The sequence below is a fragment of the Eupeodes corollae genome, chromosome 1 (genome assembly GCF_945859685.1).
Source record: "Eupeodes corollae chromosome 1, idEupCoro1.1, whole genome shotgun sequence".
Taxonomy (NCBI): Eukaryota; Metazoa; Arthropoda; class Insecta; order Diptera; family Syrphidae; genus Eupeodes; species Eupeodes corollae.
This window is the reverse complement of record NC_079147.1, coordinates 184,692,093-184,714,484: the sequence shown is the minus strand read 5'-3', so window position 1 is coordinate 184,714,484 and position 22,392 is coordinate 184,692,093. Positions and strand designations below refer to the sequence as shown.

The 22,392-nt window shown below is 35.5% G+C and overlaps 4 protein-coding genes across 4 annotated transcripts; 2 read left to right on the top strand and 2 right to left on the bottom strand.

Annotated features, from left to right (window-relative positions):
* The first annotated feature begins 3,825 nt into the window (after positions 1-3,825).
* Positions 3,826-4,846, top strand: LOC129953885 (dolichol-phosphate mannosyltransferase subunit 1). The gene is made up of 3 exons (XM_056067412.1): positions 3,826-4,051; positions 4,115-4,325; positions 4,389-4,846. The coding sequence occupies exons 1-3, from the start codon at positions 3,948-3,950 to the stop codon at positions 4,797-4,799; spliced, it is 726 nt and encodes a 241-aa protein (XP_055923387.1). The 5' UTR covers positions 3,826-3,947; the 3' UTR covers positions 4,800-4,846.
* Positions 4,847-5,170: 324 nt separating this feature from the next.
* LOC129953884 (protein rotatin homolog) lies at positions 5,171-11,437 on the bottom strand. Its single transcript, XM_056067411.1, has 3 exons — positions 11,311-11,437; positions 7,993-11,255; positions 5,171-7,924 (listed from the first exon to the last, which is right to left on the bottom strand). Exons 2-3 carry the CDS (start codon positions 11,076-11,078, stop codon positions 5,416-5,418), a joined length of 5,595 nt encoding a protein of 1,864 aa, XP_055923386.1. The 5' UTR covers positions 11,079-11,255; positions 11,311-11,437; the 3' UTR covers positions 5,171-5,415.
* Positions 11,438-13,418: 1,981 nt separating this feature from the next.
* On the top strand, positions 13,419-15,165 carry LOC129939600 (zinc finger protein 239-like). Its single transcript, XM_056047673.1, has 4 exons — positions 13,419-13,761; positions 13,827-14,441; positions 14,505-14,860; positions 14,924-15,165. The coding sequence occupies exons 1-4, from the start codon at positions 13,600-13,602 to the stop codon at positions 14,958-14,960; spliced, it is 1,170 nt and encodes a 389-aa protein (XP_055903648.1). The 5' UTR covers positions 13,419-13,599; the 3' UTR covers positions 14,961-15,165.
* A 308-nt stretch (positions 15,166-15,473) lies between these two features.
* Positions 15,474-16,056, bottom strand: LOC129939724 (protein UXT homolog). Its single transcript, XM_056047840.1, has one exon. The coding sequence runs from the start codon at positions 15,906-15,908 to the stop codon at positions 15,513-15,515; it is 396 nt and encodes a 131-aa protein (XP_055903815.1). The 5' UTR covers positions 15,909-16,056; the 3' UTR covers positions 15,474-15,512.
* Positions 16,057-22,392: the final 6,336 nt, after the last annotated feature.

Here is a 22,392-nt window from a genome sequence, read left to right as displayed (position 1 = left end):
AATATTGTTCAACATATGTTGTTTATATTACAATAATGTTGTAGTAAAGGGCCACATTCAAAACGTGCCGCAAATGTACTTCAGCAGAGGCTATCCACAATGGAGCACAGGTTGTTCAAACAATGGCAACTAAAAGTTACAGAGAGAATACAACTATAGGGGATCCTTACCCTTGCTGCTAACTTTGCATGTAACATGTCCATTAATTCCGCATATAGCTTGATTTAAAAATGAATTTTTATTAAAGTGGATTTCAAAAGGATAACTTAACAGTTTTTTAGTAGACACGCAAGGTTGTTTGGATGGCTATCTTTACTAATATTTAATTGATTTAAATGAAAATATACATACATTGTTGAATATTTGATTAACTTGCGAAGTGTATTTATATATCTATATGTACATATATAAGAAGGAAGAAATTTTTGTTAAATCAATATTTTGTTCCATACAACTATTTTTTATCAAAATGTCAGTTTTTCTTAAACTTGAGAATTATAAAAAGTTGATAACTTATCGGAAGCATTAATCCACGATCAGAGGTTTATCAAAGTGCTTGTGTTAGAGACTGATTACTAATTCACCGACTTCTATCAACGAACACATCCACTGCCGATAGAAAAAGAAAGAAACGTCAAAACATGAAGAAAGACATACAAAACGAGAAATATCCACAACAACGTGAGTTTTGTTCGCATTTCATATAAAGTAAAGTGAGAAATTCCCAACAAAACGATCCGCAGTGGCCAGACTTTTGTATTTAAAAATTGGTACAACTGAAAGAAGATCTGTCAAAATTATAATACAAAACTTCAAAAAGGGGTTTGTTCGTAGACTACTACATTAACATGTGGTGTTCAAGCGAGCTTGAAGCTCGCCTCAATTCTTTATATACCTGAATCGAGTCGAGATTTATCTCTTCTAAACTGAGATAACCTTTTTTGGAAACATAGCAAACATAAATATCTTTTCTATTGTGTTTTCTTGCAAAATAAGCACAGTTAGTCCATTTTCACTATCGTACCAACATTTGAGAACGAAATCACATAAGATCCATTAGAGGCTCGTATCAAAAACCTATCCATAGTGAGATTCTACTCTAACTTTTATCGGTGTTATTCTCACTATGGATATTGTTTTTGTTATTCGGGTAAAATCCTACTTTACTATGGATAGATTTCCCAACAAAACACGGGTCAAGTCGCGACTAAATGTTTTTGAGGAGACTGTAATTTTTTAAATCGCCATTTAAAAGGTACTACTTGATTTTTATACCTATGAAACATATTTTTGCCTTTTAATTTGGTTTGCTCAGAAAATTATCCCCAAAAGCATGTTAATTATTGTTATACAGTAACAAAAATATTAAAACTTATTATTGACTAACACACTCACACAATTTTAAAGTAAAATACATATAAATACGAAATCCACTCGAAGGTTTGAATTTGTTTGATTAAAAAAAGTAATTTTAAAACAAATGTATTTAACCTTTTTGGAAAATGTGAGGGATAATTTATTTAGTGTAATGAACGAACAACTCAATTTTGAAATCTTTTTGACATATAATGTTTGATTGACTCTATTTGAAACTTTGAATGCATCATCCAAAAATTTTTTTTAAATATACTAGACATCAAAATATTTTGATTTTGCTGGCTTGACAAGCAAATTTAAAAATAGAAACAAAATTCGTCAAACCTGAAGAAAATTTATTTTTATGTAAATAAAGGTTTGACGCAATTTATGGGCAAAGCAAATGGAATGTGATGTTTGACTAATGCAGATTATATAAATATCAATCAGATATTTATCAAACGATATTTAAGAATATGAACCCTTCTAAAAGTGCCCGAGTTTACATTCCACCTTAATGTCAATTTGTTCGCTCACTGTTGTTCATGGTTAAAGAGAGACATAGAAGTGGTCTTATCAAGTAATTATGTCGGATTTATAAGAATGGTAAAGATGCAAATATTTCTGCAAAAAAATGTCAAAATAATGAAAGCAATAATTTATTTATGACATGTAAATGGCAGTTTTAATGTTGGTGTTATTTTGGCAACATTAAATAGCATAGGCAAGCATTTTTTATTTACAGAGGTTTGTCCATAAAATGCAGAACATCGTAAAAGTGAAATGTGTTCTTATAAGTTAACCATCCTCGCACTTTTCGTTAAAGTTTGTTTTATTTGTTTAATTTGTAGCGAAAAAAGAGTAAACTTCGTGAAGGTTTTACTAATCATTATTTAATTATTACTAATAAACATTATTTAAATCACTTACTACTTAGAACTCCAATGTAATTTAGTGTCGAGAATACTTTGATTTGTCTTGTTTGCAATGTTGGTCCAGATTATGGCTCTGAAATCGCAGTTCTTGTCATCTGGAGAACACAAGTCCTATAAGTCTTGCTTACGGCTCTCCACTATTTCCACCGACCTCTTCTTAACGTCCTTGGATCAATTTTTTCTAACTTTCGCTCCGAACATTATCGACTTTTTTATTGTTTTTTGTTTGTTTCTATTTTACAATTAATTTTTTAGTGTCACACTTGCACTATTTTTAGGTAGTTACTTAACAAAAATTTTACAGATTCCTGAGTTATCCTGTTTTTTGTTCACTTATTGCAATTGACTTTTATTTGACGTTTACACAAACCTTAGCATTATTTAGAGCGTGTTCATGAAAAATAATAGATTATTTTTCTATTTTCCGGGCGGAAATTCATTTTCCTGAACAGCTGATACTTGTGACATATTTCTGTCAGTGAAAAATGTTCGTTGGATTTCAATCATGAAATTTTTGTCAATGGCTGACAATTTTAAATGAGGAAATCAGGGAGAGGAAGCAGAGAAGATTTAGGATAGAGAGTAGGTTTGGGAGAGAGGGGGATTCAATGACCATCACCTATGGGATATATTAGGCTAGGAACTAGGATGGGAAGAGGGGCAGGGAAGTCGGGTAAGAATGTCCCCTACGAAGGCAGTGGCATGCTCGGTCAAGCTTGCTGGATGTTATCCCCACTCCCCTACCCACTTTTCCTGACATAAGAATGAAATAAAAAAGGTAGTAAAAAGACAATTGAGGAATTAAAAATCGGCGTTGGATACATCGAATGCCCACGGTAAGTAATTTTGTCTTCATATTCTGACCAGGACCATTGACTTGAGTCCATTTTCCTGGTAAGACTTGTAAATTCTCTTTATTTCTTTTATTATTTTTGCTCATTTTTCTCTGCAGTAATAGTCACTTCACCATGGACAACACAGGCATATTGGAGGCCACATCAAATTTTAATGATCATGAAAAAAAAACAATAATTGATTTTAACAATGAAAACCAATGATGGCTTTAACTGACCCCTAGTGCTATGAAATTGAAAAGATTCTTCATTTTTAACATAAAAAAATATCGCTCAAATAGAAGACTGACTATTTTTGGTTAGAAGTGAATTGATGAATTGGATATGTTGTATATAAGACTTCTTTAATGTGTTTTTGTTCAATCTGCATAAAAAGTATCAAAAATGTATGTAAGAAATTTAACAGGAACTGTCCATCTTTCTTGTTTTTTTTTTGAGAACGCCTTGAACTTGTAATTTATATCAAATGGATAACAATCCAACCAAATGAACGAAATCACAAAGGTACATGGTTGCTCTGTAACACAAAAGACTTATTTTTTTTAAATTGAGACACTAGTGAAATTCAGAATTATTGCAAATAAACCGTTCAAGTAACCAAACGGCACTACAATATCTCCAACACAAACATCCAAACAGACATAATTTACAACTTATCTGTCAAATTGTCGTTAATTGTATGTCAGTGTCATATCATAACAAAACACGTCGGCAAGGGCGATTTTGTTTTTATTTTCTTCACAGTGGTTTCTAATTAAATATATTTCAAAAACAAAAACTATTTTTTAAGCAGAAAAGAAACATGGTAGAAACTAGTCATAAGTACAGCATATTGCTACCAACTTATAATGAAAAGGACAATCTACCAATAATAATATGGCTAATAGTGAAATACATGCAAGATAGGTTTGTTAATTTTTTCAATCTTATCTCTTTGCTGTTTTTTATTCCTCTTTTGTTTTTCTATAGTAATTTCAATTATGAAATCATAGTAATCGATGATGGTAGCCCCGATGGAACCTTGGATGTTGCTAAAGATTTGCAAAAAATCTATGGCGAGGATAAAATTCTTCTACGCCCGAGAGCATCAAAACTCGGTTTGGGAACGGCCTACATTCATGGAATCAAGCATGCCACAGGAGATTTTATTGTAATAATCGATGCTGATTTAAGTCATCATGTAAGTGTTACTTGCTCTGCCATTGAATTCCAAATAACTTAACCAGTGTCACAATTCTATTAGCCAAAGTTCATACCACAATTTATAAAACTTCAACAAGAACACGATTTGGATATAGTCTCAGGAACCCGATACGAAGGCAATGGTGGTGTTTATGGTTGGGATTTCAAGCGAAAACTTATTTCACGTGGAGCTAATTTCTTATCACAACTCTTGCTTCGTCCTAAGGCATCCGATTTGACAGGATCTTTTCGTTTATATAAAAAACATGTCCTAGAAAAATGTATTTCTAGTTGTGTGTCTAAGGGATATGTCTTTCAAATGGAAATGCTTGTTCGAGCTAGACAACATGGCTTCACTATTGGTGAGGTTCCCATTACGTTTGTTGATCGAGTTTATGGAACATCAAAGCTGGGAGGGACGGAGATTATTCAATTTGCCAAAAATTTACTTTATTTGTTTGCAACAACATAAAAATATTGATTTAAGTAAACATTAAATTTTTCTTTTGTAGTAAATAATAGTTTGGTTTGATTCTTCATAATACTCTGTGCGAAAATCTATGGATTTGAAAACTGCATCTTAGTGACTTAGCCTATTAGGTGTATAAGAACAAGACAAAAGGGCAGTGAGAAAAGAAATCATGACATGATAAAATCCCACGGTAAAAGGTAATTGAATCTTGACTTTCGTGATCGTCAAGAACCGATGCTTTCTCAGCTACTAGGACTTCCTTATTTGATTTCATTTCACTCAGTCCAACTTCTAACAGATGTGAATGTTTGTATTTCAAGTGCATTTGTCTGCAGGCATTAAAAATATGAAACTTAAAAAAGTATCCCATATGTATTAAACATAGAAAAAGTTTTATTGTATTATTCTGCTCAATCTTCATCCTTTTGATGTTGTTTTCTTTTGTTTCTTTTATGAACACAACATTTTCGAGTAGAAAAATAGAAACGAAACAAAAACATTTTTGTCTCTTTTACAATTAAAAAATAAAAACCTTAAATCTAACACAATGCAACATAAAAGAAGACACATAGTTATTTAAATTATAAAAAAAATTGAAAACATAAAAAAAGAACCGCTAGCTATTTAAAATTCTTAATATAATCTCAATAACATTTGCCAAATCCTTAGCTTGACATCGATTAGCGGCACTACTATGGTGCAGTTCTCCTCCTCCTCCAGTCAAATCTTCAAGTATTGCGTTTAGTTTCTTTGTCATTTTAGTATTTTTTATTGTGGCCGCATATTTTGCTCCGCCAGATATGAGTCGCCATAGTGCCGTACATGTGACCAAACGCTCCGAATAGCATTCACTATTTGTTATGATATTATTGACAGTGTATAGGAAGTCAGCGGAAGCGAGGAGATTAGTGCGATTGTTGGGCAGGAATGTCATATTGCGAAGAATTTTCAATCCAATGAGTCGCAGAGTGGGATCATGGCATTTGTTGATGACTGTGCATAGGCCGATTATGTTACGACAAACGGCTCCCTCGGGGTATCGCGAGAAGAGTTCCCAAAACGAGAGCCACGCCACAAGTATGTCATTCTTCGATTTGGGAATTTTCGGATTGAACGGATGCACAGAATCGATTATGTCCAAAGCGTGCAATTTAATCAGAGCCATTCGTCCTTCCTGACACGAGCAGCAGTTCATGACGGTTCGAAGGCCAATTTTGATCAGCGCCGTTGAATTCGAGTCCAAAGACTTGACCTTGTTCGTCTCCATGGTGAGGAGTTTGAGAAGCATCTGCAGCAGGGTGTTTGCATTGCTCGAAGTCGGAACGGAAAACTGACGACACACAGGCACCGATTTCTCACTCAGAAAAGCCAAGGACTTGAGGTATAGAATTCGAATATCGTTCGAATGATTCTGCCACGGCCATGTTTGAATGAGAACTTTGGTAAGTTCAACCACCTGCAGTTCATCCGTGAGTACATCAACTGAAAACCAGTTCAGAATGATGCCGTACAGCAGACTCAGGTGTTTTATGACGGCCAACTTCTTGGCCTCACTATAGCGACGAACAAATGTCGTACAAGGCACTTGGATACTCTCTAAGAACGAGTTAAAAATCAACAGAATCTTATCGAGGAATTTTATGTTTTTTGCCGTGATTCGGGCTTTTTCAGATGTTTTCAAGAGAACTGCTATGGCTTCGCAAAGTAGCACTTTTAAGGCACTCGGCGGCGAGTCAAATTTGGCCGTTTTCAGAGGATAATTATGCAGGAGGAGTTTATTTAATTGAAGGAATAACACTTGAGCTGCATATTTCATTTGTGTTGAATCGGTGATGGTTGTTTCCAGAGTGTCACTGAAGCATTCATGTTCGACATTTCTCTGTTGACACTTGATCAGCAGGAACGTGATGAATGCCAGGCAGGTGGGCTGCAGTAAAGAAATCGATAGCGATGTCTCCAAAGAAACTGTTACCAGTTTGATTATTTTCTCGGAATTTCCAGCAAAACTCTCACAAATATACTGAAAACCAATTTGATCCTTGGACAAGACCATGAGCAGATTCAACATGCTCATAAGATGTTGTTGGGGATGTGAGGTGCACAGGAACGAACAAAGATAATTGAGGAAATCATGATCACGACACAGAGTGGTTTGCAAAAAGGCCAAATGACTTCGACTAAAACGTGAATATAAATTGCAAATTTCACCCACCATCGATGCGAATGATTTTTGTTGTTCCTCTTTGGCAGGTGGACACTTGACCAATTGATAGAGTTTTCCCATGATCGGTTTCTTACATAATTCCGCACAGAATGACGACTTAAGTTCAATCAATTGGATACAAATTTTGCTGTAGGCGCGAACTATATCGCAAGTTGTTATCTCCTCGCGGTGATCGGCTGTTGAAATAAGCTCACCCGGATAGAAGTATTTTAGGGAGGCGAGAGCTATTCGATAGAAATCATGTTTTTGAACGATTTCATGGACTTTATCGAATTGAGTTCCATTGTTGAGTAAGTCAGCGAATAAGAGCCCTGCCAATTGCCTCACCATTGCAACCTCGGTTTGATCCAGCAAAGTGCTCAGACAACAGGCTCGGAAGCCTCCCGGCAGGAAATCTAATTCTCTGATCAGAGCCTCGGCTCCCTCTTCACTTTTGGCAATTCGAGCCAAAATGCACCAGGCTAAGGTGCGCACTTGGTAGTCATTGTGTCCCCCCAAACCTGACAAGTACTTCAAATAAGTACCATTTAGCTGGAAGTCAGGAGTAATGGCCGATAGACTGGAGATAATGAGGAGGGCGTTTTTCTGCAAATCCGATCCAGTCTGGGTGAAGGACTTGAGGGCGATGGTGAAAAAGAAAAGTTTCTTGCACGTGGAGTGCACCTGTTTTCGAGAAAGAAGCTTCTGTAAAGATCGACGACCCGAGATAACTTGCAGCACTCCCAAGACACAGCGTGTTCGATCCAAATCCCGGTTCTTAAAGTGTTCCTCAGTAATGGACATCAGGGTATCGAAGACTTCGAGTTCGAGGCGGCTTTGAGATTGATCAGTTGGGGGAGCTCTCTGAAATACCTCAGACAGAAGGCCACAAATTTTCCGATGAAGACTAAGAGAAGTTTCTCTGGAAATAATTTTTTAAATTTTGTTTATCAAAACAATTTATGAAAATAGCTCTTTTTGTTTACTTACGTTTCATTCGAAAGAAGTCTTAACAATGGAGTCTGTTCCTCTCCCAGGATTGATAACAACCAAGTTATGATGGTTTCATTATTCACTTGAACGAGTGTGGAAAAAAGTTCCACTGTGTCCTCCAGCAAAACCAATTGATTTGTGTTTAGGATAAATCTTTTAAAAGTCTTTGTTACTAAATCCGAACTCATGGCATTCCCGCCACATAGGAGCTGTATCAATCGCATAGACGTAATGCTGTCCATGATTTGTTCGTGTTCGGTTGCATTGGAGGCGTACTTTAAGAATTTGGTAATATTCTCAGTCATTGAGGTGGATTTTATGAGACGGAGATCAGATTTAGTCAAGCTCGGGGTGTATTCCGTTGATGGTTTGGCGTTTTCTAGGCCACCCTTAAATCTCAGATCGGCTATGGTCATTCTGATGAAGCATTGAGTAGATTTGAGGTCACCTGTTGAGGGTGTTTCGTCTCCGAGATATAATTTCTCCAGGACAGTTTTCTTTCCACTGCAAGCAGCGGTTGATTGTAATTGACACTTTACTGGTAGTCGAAGATTCTTCAAGACTTTTGGCACTGTGAGAGTTTTTGTCCCGACAATCACCGAACTGTACAACAGAAGAAACAAACACAGCGATACATCCTGTTTCAGGGTAATGTCATTTACATACAGAAACAGACTTCGAGTAAGAAGAATGAAGACATTCTCCTCCTTGGCTAGTTCTTGACGGAATTGGCCATCACAAAAAAGCAGCTTCGATAGAATACCCACAATTGGCACTACCGAATCTGGATAGTCGGTATGGGATTGTTTGTAAAGTGCTCCTTGCAGGGATTGCAGACATGTCATCCATCCACCTGCATCGAATATCAAACGATTCAGAGCCACTTCTTGGCCAACAACATTCAATTGCATGAGGACAGTCTTTCGAATTTGTGGCTCAACATCGGAAGCCATCAAAAGTTGCATTAGATTGGGAACAATCGACGGCTCATAGAAGCCTCCGCAGAAGATACGATCAATGTCGCGGGGAACTTCCAGCAAACAACAGTCATTCGGTAGAATGTCACTTATTTCCATTAGATTTGGGAGCATTGCCCCAGCTCCTGAGTGCGATGTAAGGATGTAAATGATTCGAGCGAGAGCTTCCGAACGAATATCGGCATCAGGATGAAAGAGAAATCGCAGATTACCTCGAATTATCTCCAGTCGCGGCAAGCAATTCGCATCCGGATCGAGAAGCTTGAGAATTCCTTCAGTTATCTTCGGCGATTGTGTAAGGCACTGATAGAGTGGAATGTTCGGCAATAATATGTCCAGCATTTTAGTCCAACCTTCTTCACCGAGCATTGGACGTCCTTTGACGGGGAGAAACAGGATATCTTCGGCGAGTTTTCGCAAAGTGGCATCTTCAAAGCCAGATGTTGCAATTTCAGTGAGCAGTTCTGCGGTAAGAGGAAACCCCAGGATATGATTTTCGACAAGTTTAAGATTGTTCTGCCCCACATAGGCACACTCTCCGTTCAGGAGGCACGCGAAGTATTTTTTCATGGCATTTGCAGACTCCTGATAGGTAAAGATTCTAACCTTTGAGCTATGATGGCAGAACATTCGCATGAGGAGGGCGTCGGCTTTTTTCCTAAGCTGCCTGTTGCCGGCGTAGAGAGGAACGCTCTTTATGACAGCCTTAAAAGTTCTCTCAATCAAATCCATGTTCTCGTGAATTGCAAATGCCTCCAGGATTTCAAGACCTTGGTCTATGCTCTTTTCGTCGGAGATGCCTTGAGGTTCGGCGTAAAACTTGAGTACTTCGTGTGATTTCAGAAGATTTTCTACATCTGCATCAACATTCTCTTGGAAGACCTTTAGAATCTGCGCATATTGCTCGGGGAGCATCTTCGATAGGGGGAGGTCGAGCAAAGCTATTTTCAGCTCATCCCCAGGCCGAGTGTTGCTATATTTTGCATTTCCTAGAATTTTCCTCATTGTAAAGAGAACCAGAAGGTATTTGACGCGATTCATTACGGGGAAGGCTTCTTCCTCGAATGATGCCCTTAAGTTCCGGGCCACCGTGCTAAGCTCCTCGAAGAAAACTTCGATCGCAGGCGATTCCTCGCTGGGAAGCATTTCGATTATGCGAAAGACCTCCATAATCAGGCGAAACACATTGAAACTGCTCTTTTCTATAGTGAATAGATTAAACTTAAGATAGCTCATGCAGAGTTCTAGCAGCCGGAAGCAAACTGTTGACACACTCAGTTGGGTTCGGACGGGAATGCCTGGTGGTTTAGAGGAGAAAAATGCAACCGCTTTTCTTCGTGTCCTCAACCTACCGAGCAGCGATTTACATATGCATATGAATGTCTCTGATAGATCTTCAAATGCCGAACTACCACTCTCAAACAACTCGAGAAGATTTTGGAAGATGTGCGGAGGCTGGAGAAAGTATTCAGCCGGATAATCATCAATTGTTATTTGTATGTGTTGCAGAGCATTGTGCAAATCGGATGCCGAACTATTTGTAGTCTTTAGAATGTCACTTATGACTTTCAGAGAATTATAATCTGGAACAGAAGCCTTTGACCACGCAATTTCATAGCCCATATCGTTGCTGAAGCCGCCCATGTTATTGTCGCCGATATCCAAATCACGAATCGACAAACTATCATAGCTATCTGAGATACTTAAAGAATCGCTTATTTCTATTACTTCGTTGACGTTTTTCTCGAGCATTGTTAAAATCTCAGCGACTAGTTGCACCTCGGGAGTGCTTTTGACCAGAATTTTTACTTTACCCAATTCTTTTTTGAGACGTTCCTCTCCCAAATAATCAATCACCTCTTGGCGATATGGACTTTTCAATATAATCATAATTAAATTTAAGACAACATCCTTGGCTTGGAGGGGCTGAAAGGCAAACCATCTTATTAAATACTTAATTAACTCGCCTGGACGGAAATCGATGCGTTCGTTGTGTGTTAGGGCACGTGCAACCTTGTTTTCGATTTGCTCAAGAGTACGGAGACGTATTTCTTGAGTTTCATGGCCTAGTTTTTGAATGGATGCTCGATCTATCTTAATGGACATTGTTTTTATTTTACGTGTTTGTTTTCGTTTTCGTTTTTGTTTAGTTTTTATTGTGTCTATGCTTCTGCTGGCGCTGTCGTAGCTGATGCTGGTGCTGCTACACAGTCAGGGGTGCTGTGTTGGTTGGTGTAGTGCAGTGAAGAAGAACGAACGATGGAAATATTTTCTTTATTAAATCTAAATTAAATGTGAATTTGAATACATTTTGTGGATGGTATTTTATTTTACTCACATAAATGAATGAGTTAAATGTAATTGGTGATTTAAAATGAGAAGAACTTTTATGGAAAATCGTACGGAAAACTTTTACGACGGACAAACATTTCGAAAAACAAATTTTTTCTCTTCAACAATTTGAAATATTTTGACGTTTGCAATGTGACAGATACTACAGCATAAGCAAAGGAATGTGGTGCACTTCGGTGCAGTGGATGCATTCATTTTTAAGACAAAAAGACAGAGATGTGCTAGAGCATATTTGAGCGCCTTCTTTTTATTATGCATATCTCTGTTTTTATTTCCAAGATATCTGTGAAATCTCTTAACCGGATTGATTGAGGAAAATTGTGTATATGTATACAATTTACTCATAAAAATTAAAATATGTTTGCAATTCTTATCTTCCTTCTTGAATTGGCTAGTTTATAATTCCAAGATATCAAATCTTTTCGTATATATAGTGAACTCTGTCTATATTTTATTCTGCTGCTCTGTCATTCCGTCCAAGAAAATTCTAAAAAAAACTTGAAAATATAAACTGGCATAAATGGGAGATTCTTAAGAAATCGAATTATACAAATCTGTTCCCCGATTTCTGACAGCTAAAGTGAGAAATTTGGATGAGAAGTTGTATTTATGTTTCAGAGAACACAGACCTCTCTGAGTTAGAAATATAAACTGGAGAATTGTGCGCAACAAATAAATGTCTGATACATACATTATCCGTCTCTTTTTAAGCTCAGAGCAGAGATCTGATCTGTCTAAAAATGATCAGTGTTTCTTTTTTAGCTCAGACCCAAAAGAGCGGAATGAGGTAAAAATAAGAAAACAGACAAATGCATTTTATACTGAATTTAAATGTAGAAAGTCGAGCAGCAGCTCTATCTACAATTGTATATGAATACAATATATAATTAACTGTCAAAATTTAGTAAATTGATAAATTACTCGTTTTTTCAAGCTAAATTTTGAAAGATTATTGGAGTTCATAGCTAATAGGGCAATGGTTGGGTTTAAGTCTCTTCAGTAAATTTGTTTTATACAACTACATATAAAACTATCTGCTAAAAGAATCGTGCTTATATTATATGGATATTAAGGAGTTATTTTTAAATAATTAATTGAAAAAAGTTTTGCGGAGCCGTAAAAAAAATGGAAATACGAAAAAACAAATTTGAGGTGTGACTAAAAAGAATTTGGCGATGCTAGTGAGGTAACATCGACTAATTTGGAACTTGGAGGACACTTTCTTCAAGAAATTTCATCCATCTTCCAATTCATGATTTTTTTGTAAAATTAAAACAGTCTTTTTGCATTACCTGTGGAGTGATGGTAAGTGCGTAGGACTACCATCCTAGAGGTCTTGCTTTCAATCCCTGCTCGTGCCACCTTTAATTTTTTTTTTAACGGGTATTTTCTCTTTCGAGAAATCGACAAATCCTATAAGAGTAATTCTTGTCATGCCGTAAGGAATCGGTCCCCTCTCTGAAATGTCACGCTCATATGAACGGTTACGAGTTGTTAGTCACGGCCCTGTGGATTCTTGCTCCATAAATATACAAATGTTTTTGTTAAAAATCCAGTTTTAGGGAACGGTTGTTTTTAATTGCATTTTCTGAACAACTTTCTTCTGTCAAAATTTAGCCGAAGTTTGAAAACTAAATTTAAGCTCAAGCTGCTTTTACCTGTCACAGTTAGATTATTTGGAAGATAACACTAACGGGAAGTTGACTTCTAGCAGTCCATATCTAGTAGACAAATGCTTTCAAGCTTTGGACAGTTTCATTGATATGATGTTGCTGTGGTGATGAGCATTGTAAAAAAAACTTTAACGAATGCAAAATTTGATTATTTAATTTCAAAATAAAAATGATAATCACTCCAATCATAAAGTATGGATTGGCCAATTCATTTGTATTTCTAAAAATGAGAAATCCCCCAGGAGTTCAATAGTGCATTGCATGGCATGGTCAGACTCAGGTTGAGCTCAATTATAAATTGGAGTACTTGGTAGCCCTGTAGAAGTTGTGACATCTCGTACATATTTGCGGGAAATATGTAATGAACACTGAAATGAATTCTATTCACTTTCCCAAAAACAACTTTTATTTCATGTTAATGTTATCAAACAAAATATGCCTGAAGCTACAAATTTTGAGGTTGATAATATTTATGCTCTTCCTAATAAAATACTCTATAGAACTTATATTATGTAGTTCAATTGTTTGGTGCTTTAAAAATAAACTATAAACTAGAGTACAAGTCCAACAGAAGGAATAGCTTGTTAAATGGGTTTCTTTTAATGAAGAAATTGTTCTTGAAAATGGTCGAGGAGGTTTGGATGCGATGGTGTCGTCTTTGTACACGAGAAGACGGAAACATCAACTCTCACATTGATTTGCGGCTAAGGGACGAGGAAAGCCTTCCTCTATTTGATACAATATACAAATGTTTCTCCATTGATGTAAGTTTGAATAAAGAAATCTATCTTCCGAGTTGAAATACATTCATAATTTTATACCTATGTAGATAAAATGCTGTGACAACTTTCCGAGTGTGATATGCTACGATTGCTATTGTCTCCTCCGAATGATATTGAAGTTAACTCAGAGAATACCTAAAGCCACAGCAATGTTTACAGAGCTATTTGTTAAAAGTGAAGAAGAACTCGATCCTTATAAAATCAAAAATTTCCACAATCTTGATTGTGATTTAAAGTTATTTAACCAAAGCTCGCGAGAATTAGATGAGCAAATTAATCCTAATCCTGATCAAGCAGATAACAACTGTGATAACTATTTACATTCTTCTGCAGATGAACAGATAGACACAGTAGAAAATGTTCCAAACAGAATAAAAAAATATAAATCGAGAAAATCGCAATCGGTTGAAAATAGAAACAAACCCCATTATTGTTCTAAATGCGAAAAGGGTTTTATAAAATTTTGTAATTATCGCCAGCATATGAAAATTGTACATGAAACCACGTTAGAAAATAAACATCCGGTTTTTGTTTGCGGAAAATGTGGCAAGAAATGTAGGTCACTATCATCCTTGAAAGAACATGAATTTTCGCACTCCGAGGAGCGAACGTTTAAATGTAAAAATTGTGAAAAAGCTTTTAAGAGTATAACTTCGCTCAAGGTAGCTATAACTGGACATACCCTTCTTTAAGCTTGGATCATACCTGAATATTTTTTGTTTTAGCAACATGAAGATACCCACAATGAGACAAGATATATTTGTGTTGTATGTGGATTACAGCTAAATACTCAACAGACCCTTCGTAAACACATGATTGTTCATTCTGATGAAAAAAAGTACAAATGTGATTATTGTGGGAACGGCTATAAAAGAGTTAAGGCTCTCAAAGCTCATTTGATACTTCACACAGGACTAAGACCTTATAGTTGTGATTTTTGTGATAAAACATTCGCCAATGTTTCGAATTGTCGTGGACATAAGAAAAAAGTACATCCCATTGAACTGGCAGCACTAGAAGCATCTGGGCAAGTTACAGTTTCAACTACAGTGATTCCGAAATTGGATGAACTCAGAGCGATGTAAGAAGAGGGCAAACATTTTTGATTCAGGATTACATTTCCATTTTATTTGTATATTTTCAGAACTGCGAACAAAGTTAAAATAATAACTGGTGATTAGAAGGCTCATTTGAAAGGTTGATCCTAAAGCAACAATAGGCGAATTAAGGCTCAATTTCGAAATATTTTTTTAACTAAAACCTAGTCATTTGATTGTGGCAATGAATTGGTCTGGACGTATAAAGAAGTTTTTTAGTGAAACATTAACTTTTTAACTTTCGCAAAAAAGACAGAATAATAAATAAAACAAAATATAAAAACATAAACATGCAATTGTCTGTTCATAAGAAGAATATGTTTTATAATTGCCATCAGATCTAAAACAGCAATCACGTTCTGACCTCATTGAACAAATTTTGCACATATCCCAATCTTAAGTTTATCTAGTCGAATTCAAGATACCACAAGATTTTCAGATTAAGTTCCTTTTCACTTAGGCGGTATGACAACTTGGAATTCCCCTCTACCCATGAACTTTACCTACCCTCAAACAGGAATGATTGAAATTTGTAAGCCAAAAGGCTCCCATTCTTTTATAAGCTAAGTAACGCAGAAAAACTAAATCAACAAACAATTCAAAAATGAAACATTCTATATTTATTATTTGTTTTTCTTAAGATAAAACCATCGTCAGTTTGACATTCGACCGTTGTTTAATACTTTCATCTCTCACTACTTGACATTCTTTTGTTAGCACAGTAATTTTAAAATTTAAAAACTTTATAGCTTCTTCAATTGTAAATTCAACAAAACAAGATTTTCCCACATCAATTATAATTTTATCTGTAGATGATACTTCCGCAGTCATAAAATTTCTACCACCAATATTCATTTTTGTCTTTATTCCTTCGCCGGGGTTTTTTTGTAATGCTTCAATTGAATTCTTCAATTGAACAAATTCCATAATTTCCTCGTTGTACATTTGAATATATTGATCGAGACGTTTTATTTCATCTTTGAGGGTGTCATTTATATAGGATTCAATAGTTTGTTTTGATGCTTCATCCATGATTGAATTAAGTTATTTACAAAGTTTAATATCAGGTTAAGAGTAAGAAATAAAGTACAAAAATGCCGAATAAATATTTTTTTGTAAAACAATCAAAGAAACTTAAAAATGAAAACAAAATTTTCAAGTCCAAAGATTATCCATAAGAAGAATGGAAACCTAGCTGTCATTCTAGTTTGCCTACAAAATTGTTGATTTACACACACACAACTAATGATAAAATCAATTTACTGCACACATTGAAGGCTAATATCAATTTTCCATGAATTCATAATAAATGCATGACAGTGTTCAAAAAGTATGAATATGATCACAACGAATTTTAAGGCGCTTACCTGAGCTTAAATGCAAAAATTGGTTTGCAAGGAAAAAAGTATTAAATATGATTCAAGGAAGGGTTAATTTTTTGTATCCTGTCAAAAAATCGAGTGTAGCTTCGGCTGTGTGGCACGTAGAAAACAGTGACTCGTTTTGGATGTATCGGCTTTTTAATAGATGCAGGTTTTCTGTGCCCCAAATGCGAAAATTTTGCTTGTTTACAAAAGATCAACATCAAAATGATCTTCATCTGAAAAAATGGCCTTTTTCTTGGCAAATCGGCATCTTCTCAGTTATTCCCAACGTTGTTCAAGCATATACACAACCATATTCGTTCAGCGAAAGGAGAAAGATAATTATCCGTCAAATCAGACATGAGCTGAGTGTTACCTTTCACGAAATAAGCACTAGTTGCAAAAAGTAACGTTAGAAGGCGGGCCCTATATTACTAAAGGTTTTCCACGTTTTTTCTGAAGAGAAACTCTATATGTAATTAATTTAAGAAAAAATCGAATCTATTCGAAGTTTCAAATAAACATAACAACAGGCAATAAAATGGTTGGTAGCAATCGCAAGGAAGAAAACTTTTGTATACATTTTGATGGGAATAATTTTTAGCTTTTCTTCATCTTTTTGAACTACCAATTTTATCAGTGTAAGGCGATATATATTAAAAATTGTCACATCAAAAAATATCAGTATCTTTTTTCAAGAAATATGACGTTTCTATCGTAATAAGAAAACAGCTTTCAATAGAAAATTAATCTGACTAATCAAACTGACTATGCAGATCGAACCGGATTCTTTTGAAATATATAAAAAAAAATCTCCCTGTGATATCGTATAAAACTAGGTGAATTTTTATGGGGAAAACTGTTTTTCGTCTCTATGAAATTCAAAAATTGTTTTATGCCAAAACGTCCTAAGCTCCTTAGGCCACATTGAATTCTAGAATTTAAACATTTGTGTGGGTTAGGCCAAAAACGCATTCTACATTTTAAGAGTAGGTATATTTTTTGAAAATAAACAGGTAATTGATGGTCGTATTACTCGTGCACTTAAGCATAGAACACCTGGAAGTGGATCAACAACACCAATTTTGGACCAAAGATCAACCTCATAACAAGACGACCGCTGAAGCTACAGAACTCGTGAAAGACTTTATTAACAAATTTCCAAGGTATAGCTCTCATTATTCCAGGCAAAAGAATATCCAAAGAGAATTTCTTGCACCGACCTTAAACATTACTTTAATGTACGAGCTGTATCGTGGTTCTGCAGAAAGGGATATTGTTTCAAAATTCGTGTTCACGAAAATCTTTTCAGAAAATTTTAATTTGCATTTTCGAGCTCCAGTTTCTGACAGCTGCAAGAAATGTGATTCTTTTAATGTAAAAATCGAGGCTGCAGATGATCCTTCTGAAAAGCAGAGAATAACGAGCGAAAGAGATTTACACCACCGAAAAGCTGAATCAGCTAGAAGTGGGATGCAGTTGGATTCGAAACTTAACAACAATGAAAATGCAGTTATAGCTTTCGGTTTGATGAAAACCTTGCCGACGCCAGTTATTTCCTCAGGGGTAGCGTACTACAAGAGGTAGCTATGGACCTATTGCCTTGGTATTCATGAGCTTATTACAAACAAATCGTTTATGTACACATGGAATGAGGGAATAGCTTCACGTGGTCCACAGGAAATAGGGTCTTGCATTATGCATTACGTGAAAGCGAATGTCAAGTGTAAACACTTAGTTATGTATAGTGATCAATGTGGTGTTCAAAATCGGAACATAAGAATGAGCACTATTTGCACATACATGGTTAACAACTCTACCTTTGAAGTTGACCAGATAGACCATAAATTCTTAGTATCTGGACACTCATTCCTACCATGTGATCAAGATTTCGGTCTCATTGAAAAGGAAAAGAGATATTATAAGGACATTTTTACACGTGATGATTGGGATCGTATAATCATCACAGCAAAAAAAAAGCAGCCATTCCTCTTAGTCAAAATGACAGCAGATGACTTTAAAAGCATTTCATTGATCGAGAAACAAGTGACAAACAGAAAAATATCCACGGACAAGAACTCGAAAGTTGAATGGCTTAAGATTCAATGGCTTCGTTTCCAAAATGAGAAGTCATTTATAATTCAATATAAATACTCAAATAATGAAGATGTTTTATTTCGAGAAGTTGACATTTCAAAGCGGAACTCCAGTAAACTCGTAGATGTTTAAGGACCTTCAAGAACTCAAGGAATTCATACCTCCTATAATGCACTTGTTCTATAATAATTTAAAAACAAATACAAGAGCCGAAGATGAAGACATCCAGGAAGAAGAATGAAGATTTTTAATTAGTTTTTATAGTTTTTCAAAACGCTTTCATAATAATGTTGGTATTATATAAATGGCCTAACCCTTAGTTGGTATCAATAACAAAATTTTAAATGAATTCCAAAATGGCCTAAGCCACTTTTTTTCTTATTTATTGTTTAAAACGCTCTTTCTGTTCGTAAATAAACGCATTACTATAAACCATAAACAAAACAAAAAATAAATAATATTCATCAAAGATTAATTAAAAAAAAAATATTTTAAAAACATGTTTTTTTTAATCCTGTATTTCTCGGTACGAGGCTCTGAGCGCCTCATATATTCCTTAATTTTTTTTAACTTCAAAACTGACATAAAATGCCATAATTTTAAAATTTCTCCCATTTCTACCTTTTATATGGATTTCCGGTTTGCCCTAATTAGTAACCTGTAAACAAAGTTCGCAAAAACGGGTTTTCTAGTATAGAGTGTTTTTGATTAATAGGATCTTTCCGTGCACAAAGACCACACCAACTCATCCAATGCTGGGCCATTTTTATCCTAAGGTTTTATATTTTGTTTGAAAAAATACTCTTTTAAGGCAAATTATTATATGTGGTATTATAAATAGTCAGGAATGTTTTGTAAACAACTCTTTTAAAATATATATGTACATAGTAGGAATTCTGTTTGAATAAATACAAATTTTATAAATGTTTCTGCTTTTGCTTTGATATTTTCAAATGAATTGTTATGAATGTCAAAAATGTTTGACAAGAATGGTTCAAAGAAGAAGCAACATAACCCTTGGGCGCGTTCAATCATCTAGTCACTACGTAGTAAACTCATTAGGCTCGTTCCTAATAGGCCTTTCACACACAACCCAAAACCGAGTTTTCGGCAAAAAGTTTTCGGTGTAAACGATTTTCGCGTTTTCATTTGACATTTTAATTTGTTTAACACCGGCTGTCAAATTTTGTATTGATGAAAAAAAAACATTTCAGAATAAGCTGCAGAACTTTCGATATTCTCTGCAATGAACTAAAGGATCTGGATGTGCAAGAAAATCAAGTTGATTTTCAGGAAGACAAAGATCTATACGAGCTCCAAAAGAACGAATGGGATTCCGTCATTGAGTGGTCTAACAAATGTATATTACCACCCGGATACGGATAAAATGAAAATATCCAAGTACTTCCTTTCAAATAGTGAATATGTTCTATATAGTATGTATTCTCTCAGGATTCAATTTTTTGAAAATTCTTGAAGTGCAAACATTCTAGTAAGGATTTTTCTTCGCCGTCGACACCCTTAAGTCGATAATCCTTTACTGTGCTGTGATAGAGCAGCATAATAGCGCAGACAAGGCTGTAACACTAGCTCGTCTCGAAGAAGAGTTTCAACTGAAGTTCTAGGGACGGGTGAAATGGGCTCACGACATGAACCAACAAGAACTAGAAGCTCGCTTGGCTGCAGCTATCCTCTTTGTTTACTTCAACCGGTCAGAACAATTCACCAAAGAGAAGCTAATTGTGTAGAAAATATACGATCAAATCAATAAAAAACAAAACTGTTGCAACAAAAATTAATTTTATTTAAAATATTTTCTTTTTCCTTTCACAACAAACTTAAACCAAAATACTGCTTATGGATATTGCTTCTTTTGGCCAAATAACTCTTCAAAATCACCATGTATTGTGGCCGTCCAAGCAGCTCATAGGCGGGGTTGAGAAGGTTCCGAACGATTTCGTGTAGGTCCTTATGGCCGGAGCAGAAAAGGTCAATTCCTAGTTCCAGATTCGTACCAAAATCATACTCGCCTGGCTCGTCCAAAGCACTGAGGATCTTCTTAATGTTGACATCGCTGTCCATCAAGGGGCGATAGCCCACTGTTGTGGTTTAATTCACTGGAACAACGATTCCCACATTGTTGCATGTTTTGGTGCAAATTTTCCTAGCTCGCTGCGACTTAAGCCCCAACTATAAGCTAATGTCAAAACCGAACGAAAAGTTATCAGAAGTTATCGTCAAAACAAAAAGTAACCATAATGGATTTAAGTAATTTAAGCAAATCTCAAACGAAATGAGTTTCAAATTTGACATTTGCTTAAGATCGAGCCATTTAAATGGCTCTTGCGTAATTGCGCAAAAGTCAGCGAAGTTTAACGAAACTGAGCAGAACTTCTATAAGGCTGCGTATTGGTTCGTTCCCTTAAGATGGCTTAGGCTCGGTTAAGTCTATTTTAGTTGAGACTTTAGCCTCCACTAGAAATTTCCTTTCATACTTATTCTCCTCCACAAATGAACCTATCGCCTTTCTCATATCTCCCAAACCCTTTTGATTGAACGGAGTTACCGGAAAGTCTTTCTTCAGGTAGTAAGCGAAAGCGTCGAACATATTTGTGGCGACAAGTTAGAAGACGCATCCCTTGAAAACGTCATTACGAACTATAAGCAAGTCTTCCTCGTTCTTGGGGTCGTTACGCCAGTGAATTCCGGTTACTCGCTTAACAAAGAGCGAGTATGATCCTCTGGAGGATCATAAAAGAACCGCTAATGTCGCAAATAGTAACCGGGGCTTTTATTCTCGACATTGGAAAATCTTCCATATTCTCTAAATAAAAAACAACTGATTTTTAGAGGCTTTATATACAACTTGTGGTTTACGAAAACTTGTGGCTTACAAAAAATGTTTGGGAAAACTTGAGTTTTCGATGTAGGTTTTCGGTGAAAACCGATATTTTTGCGAAAACCGGGTTTGCTAATGCACAATAAGTCAAAAATCAAGCAGCCAAGTAGATCTGTCTGCTTACACAACCTCATCTCTTCATCTAACGGCTATCTAAATATTTCAGGCTATTTTGTACAATCATTTTTTATATTTTTTCCGGGTCAGGTGCGAACTTTTAGTATATGTGTATATAATCTAAGATATAATTGAAGACTTCAATAATTCATTTTGCTACTTGTGGTAGAGGAAACTGCCAGTTCCGAAGAAGGCGCTTCATTTTCCCTTGCGTTTTTTAAAGCCCTAAAGCAATCTAAATCTTCCAAACGGGACGGTAAGAACGTGAAGCTACCCTCCGCATTGTATTGATCCAGTTCTAAAACTAAGACAACTCTTTTTTTTCACGCACACAAATGATTATATTTTGTTTACAAAGCATTAAATTGTTATAATATTTCCAATACTTAACATAATAGGCCAAAACTTCATCTTCGAGTTATTTAAAATAGGCAGTCTGTCCATGTTTGTATTAATGGAAATTATTGTTTGCTTATCAATAGTTCAAATTATGGCAATAACTTACATCTTCACAAAATATACGAGCCTTGTATTTGACTAATCAGTTCCATATTCACAGGTATTATCAAAGCTATAGTTTTGAAAATATTTCACTTGCATACAAAAGCCTTGTAACCACACAATCTATTGTTTCGCAATTTTTAAGAATTGGACCTTATAAAATGTTAATTGTTAGTTGGGTTGTTAATGATAGTTTGTTTTGTTGTTAGAAATTTGCATCAAATTATCAATACGTGGATAACTATTTAATGTTGTTGGCTTCTTATGGATTAGATTCTTATATAAATGTGCCCACTAGAATTGTTGAAAACTCTAAAACATGTATCGACCACATTTTCTGCAGGAATAGTTTATCTCGTGTTGTTAAACCAGTTAGCTCATTGGCCGATTTAGGTATCACCGATCATTGCATGACTAGTCTCCATTACGTAGACTTCGTGGTTAACAAAGATGTAACTATATTAGATGGTGAAGTTAAGAAAATTGATTTTACTAGACTCAATTTATTTTTACGATTTGAATCCTGGGACAGTGTCTA

Excerpts from the sequence above, each read along its gene's own strand:
- LOC129939724 (XM_056047840.1), bottom strand. The coding sequence starts at position 15,908 with ATGGATGAAGCATCAAAACAAACTATTGAATCCTATATAAATGACACC.
- LOC129939600 (XM_056047673.1), top strand. The coding sequence starts at position 13,600 with ATGAAGAAATTGTTCTTGAAAATGGTCGAGGAGGTTTGGATGCGATGG. Across the intron at positions 13,762-13,826 it reads ACAAATGTTTCTCCATTGAT|ATAAAATGCTGTGACAACTT; the intron begins GTAAGTTTGAAT and ends ATACCTATGTAG. Across the intron at positions 14,861-14,923 it reads TTGGATGAACTCAGAGCGAT|AACTGCGAACAAAGTTAAAA; the intron begins GTAAGAAGAGGG and ends GTATATTTTCAG.
- LOC129953885 (XM_056067412.1), top strand. The coding sequence starts at position 3,948 with ATGGTAGAAACTAGTCATAAGTACAGCATATTGCTACCAACTTATAAT. Across the intron at positions 4,052-4,114 it reads GTGAAATACATGCAAGATAG|TAATTTCAATTATGAAATCA; the intron begins GTTTGTTAATTT and ends GTTTTTCTATAG. Across the intron at positions 4,326-4,388 it reads ATGCTGATTTAAGTCATCAT|CCAAAGTTCATACCACAATT; the intron begins GTAAGTGTTACT and ends CAATTCTATTAG.
- LOC129953884 (XM_056067411.1), bottom strand. The coding sequence starts at position 11,078 with ATGTCCATTAAGATAGATCGAGCATCCATTCAAAAACTAGGCCATGAA. Across the intron at positions 7,925-7,992 it reads AGACTTCTTTCGAATGAAAC|AGAAACTTCTCTTAGTCTTC; the intron begins GTAAGTAAACAA and ends AATTATTTCCAG.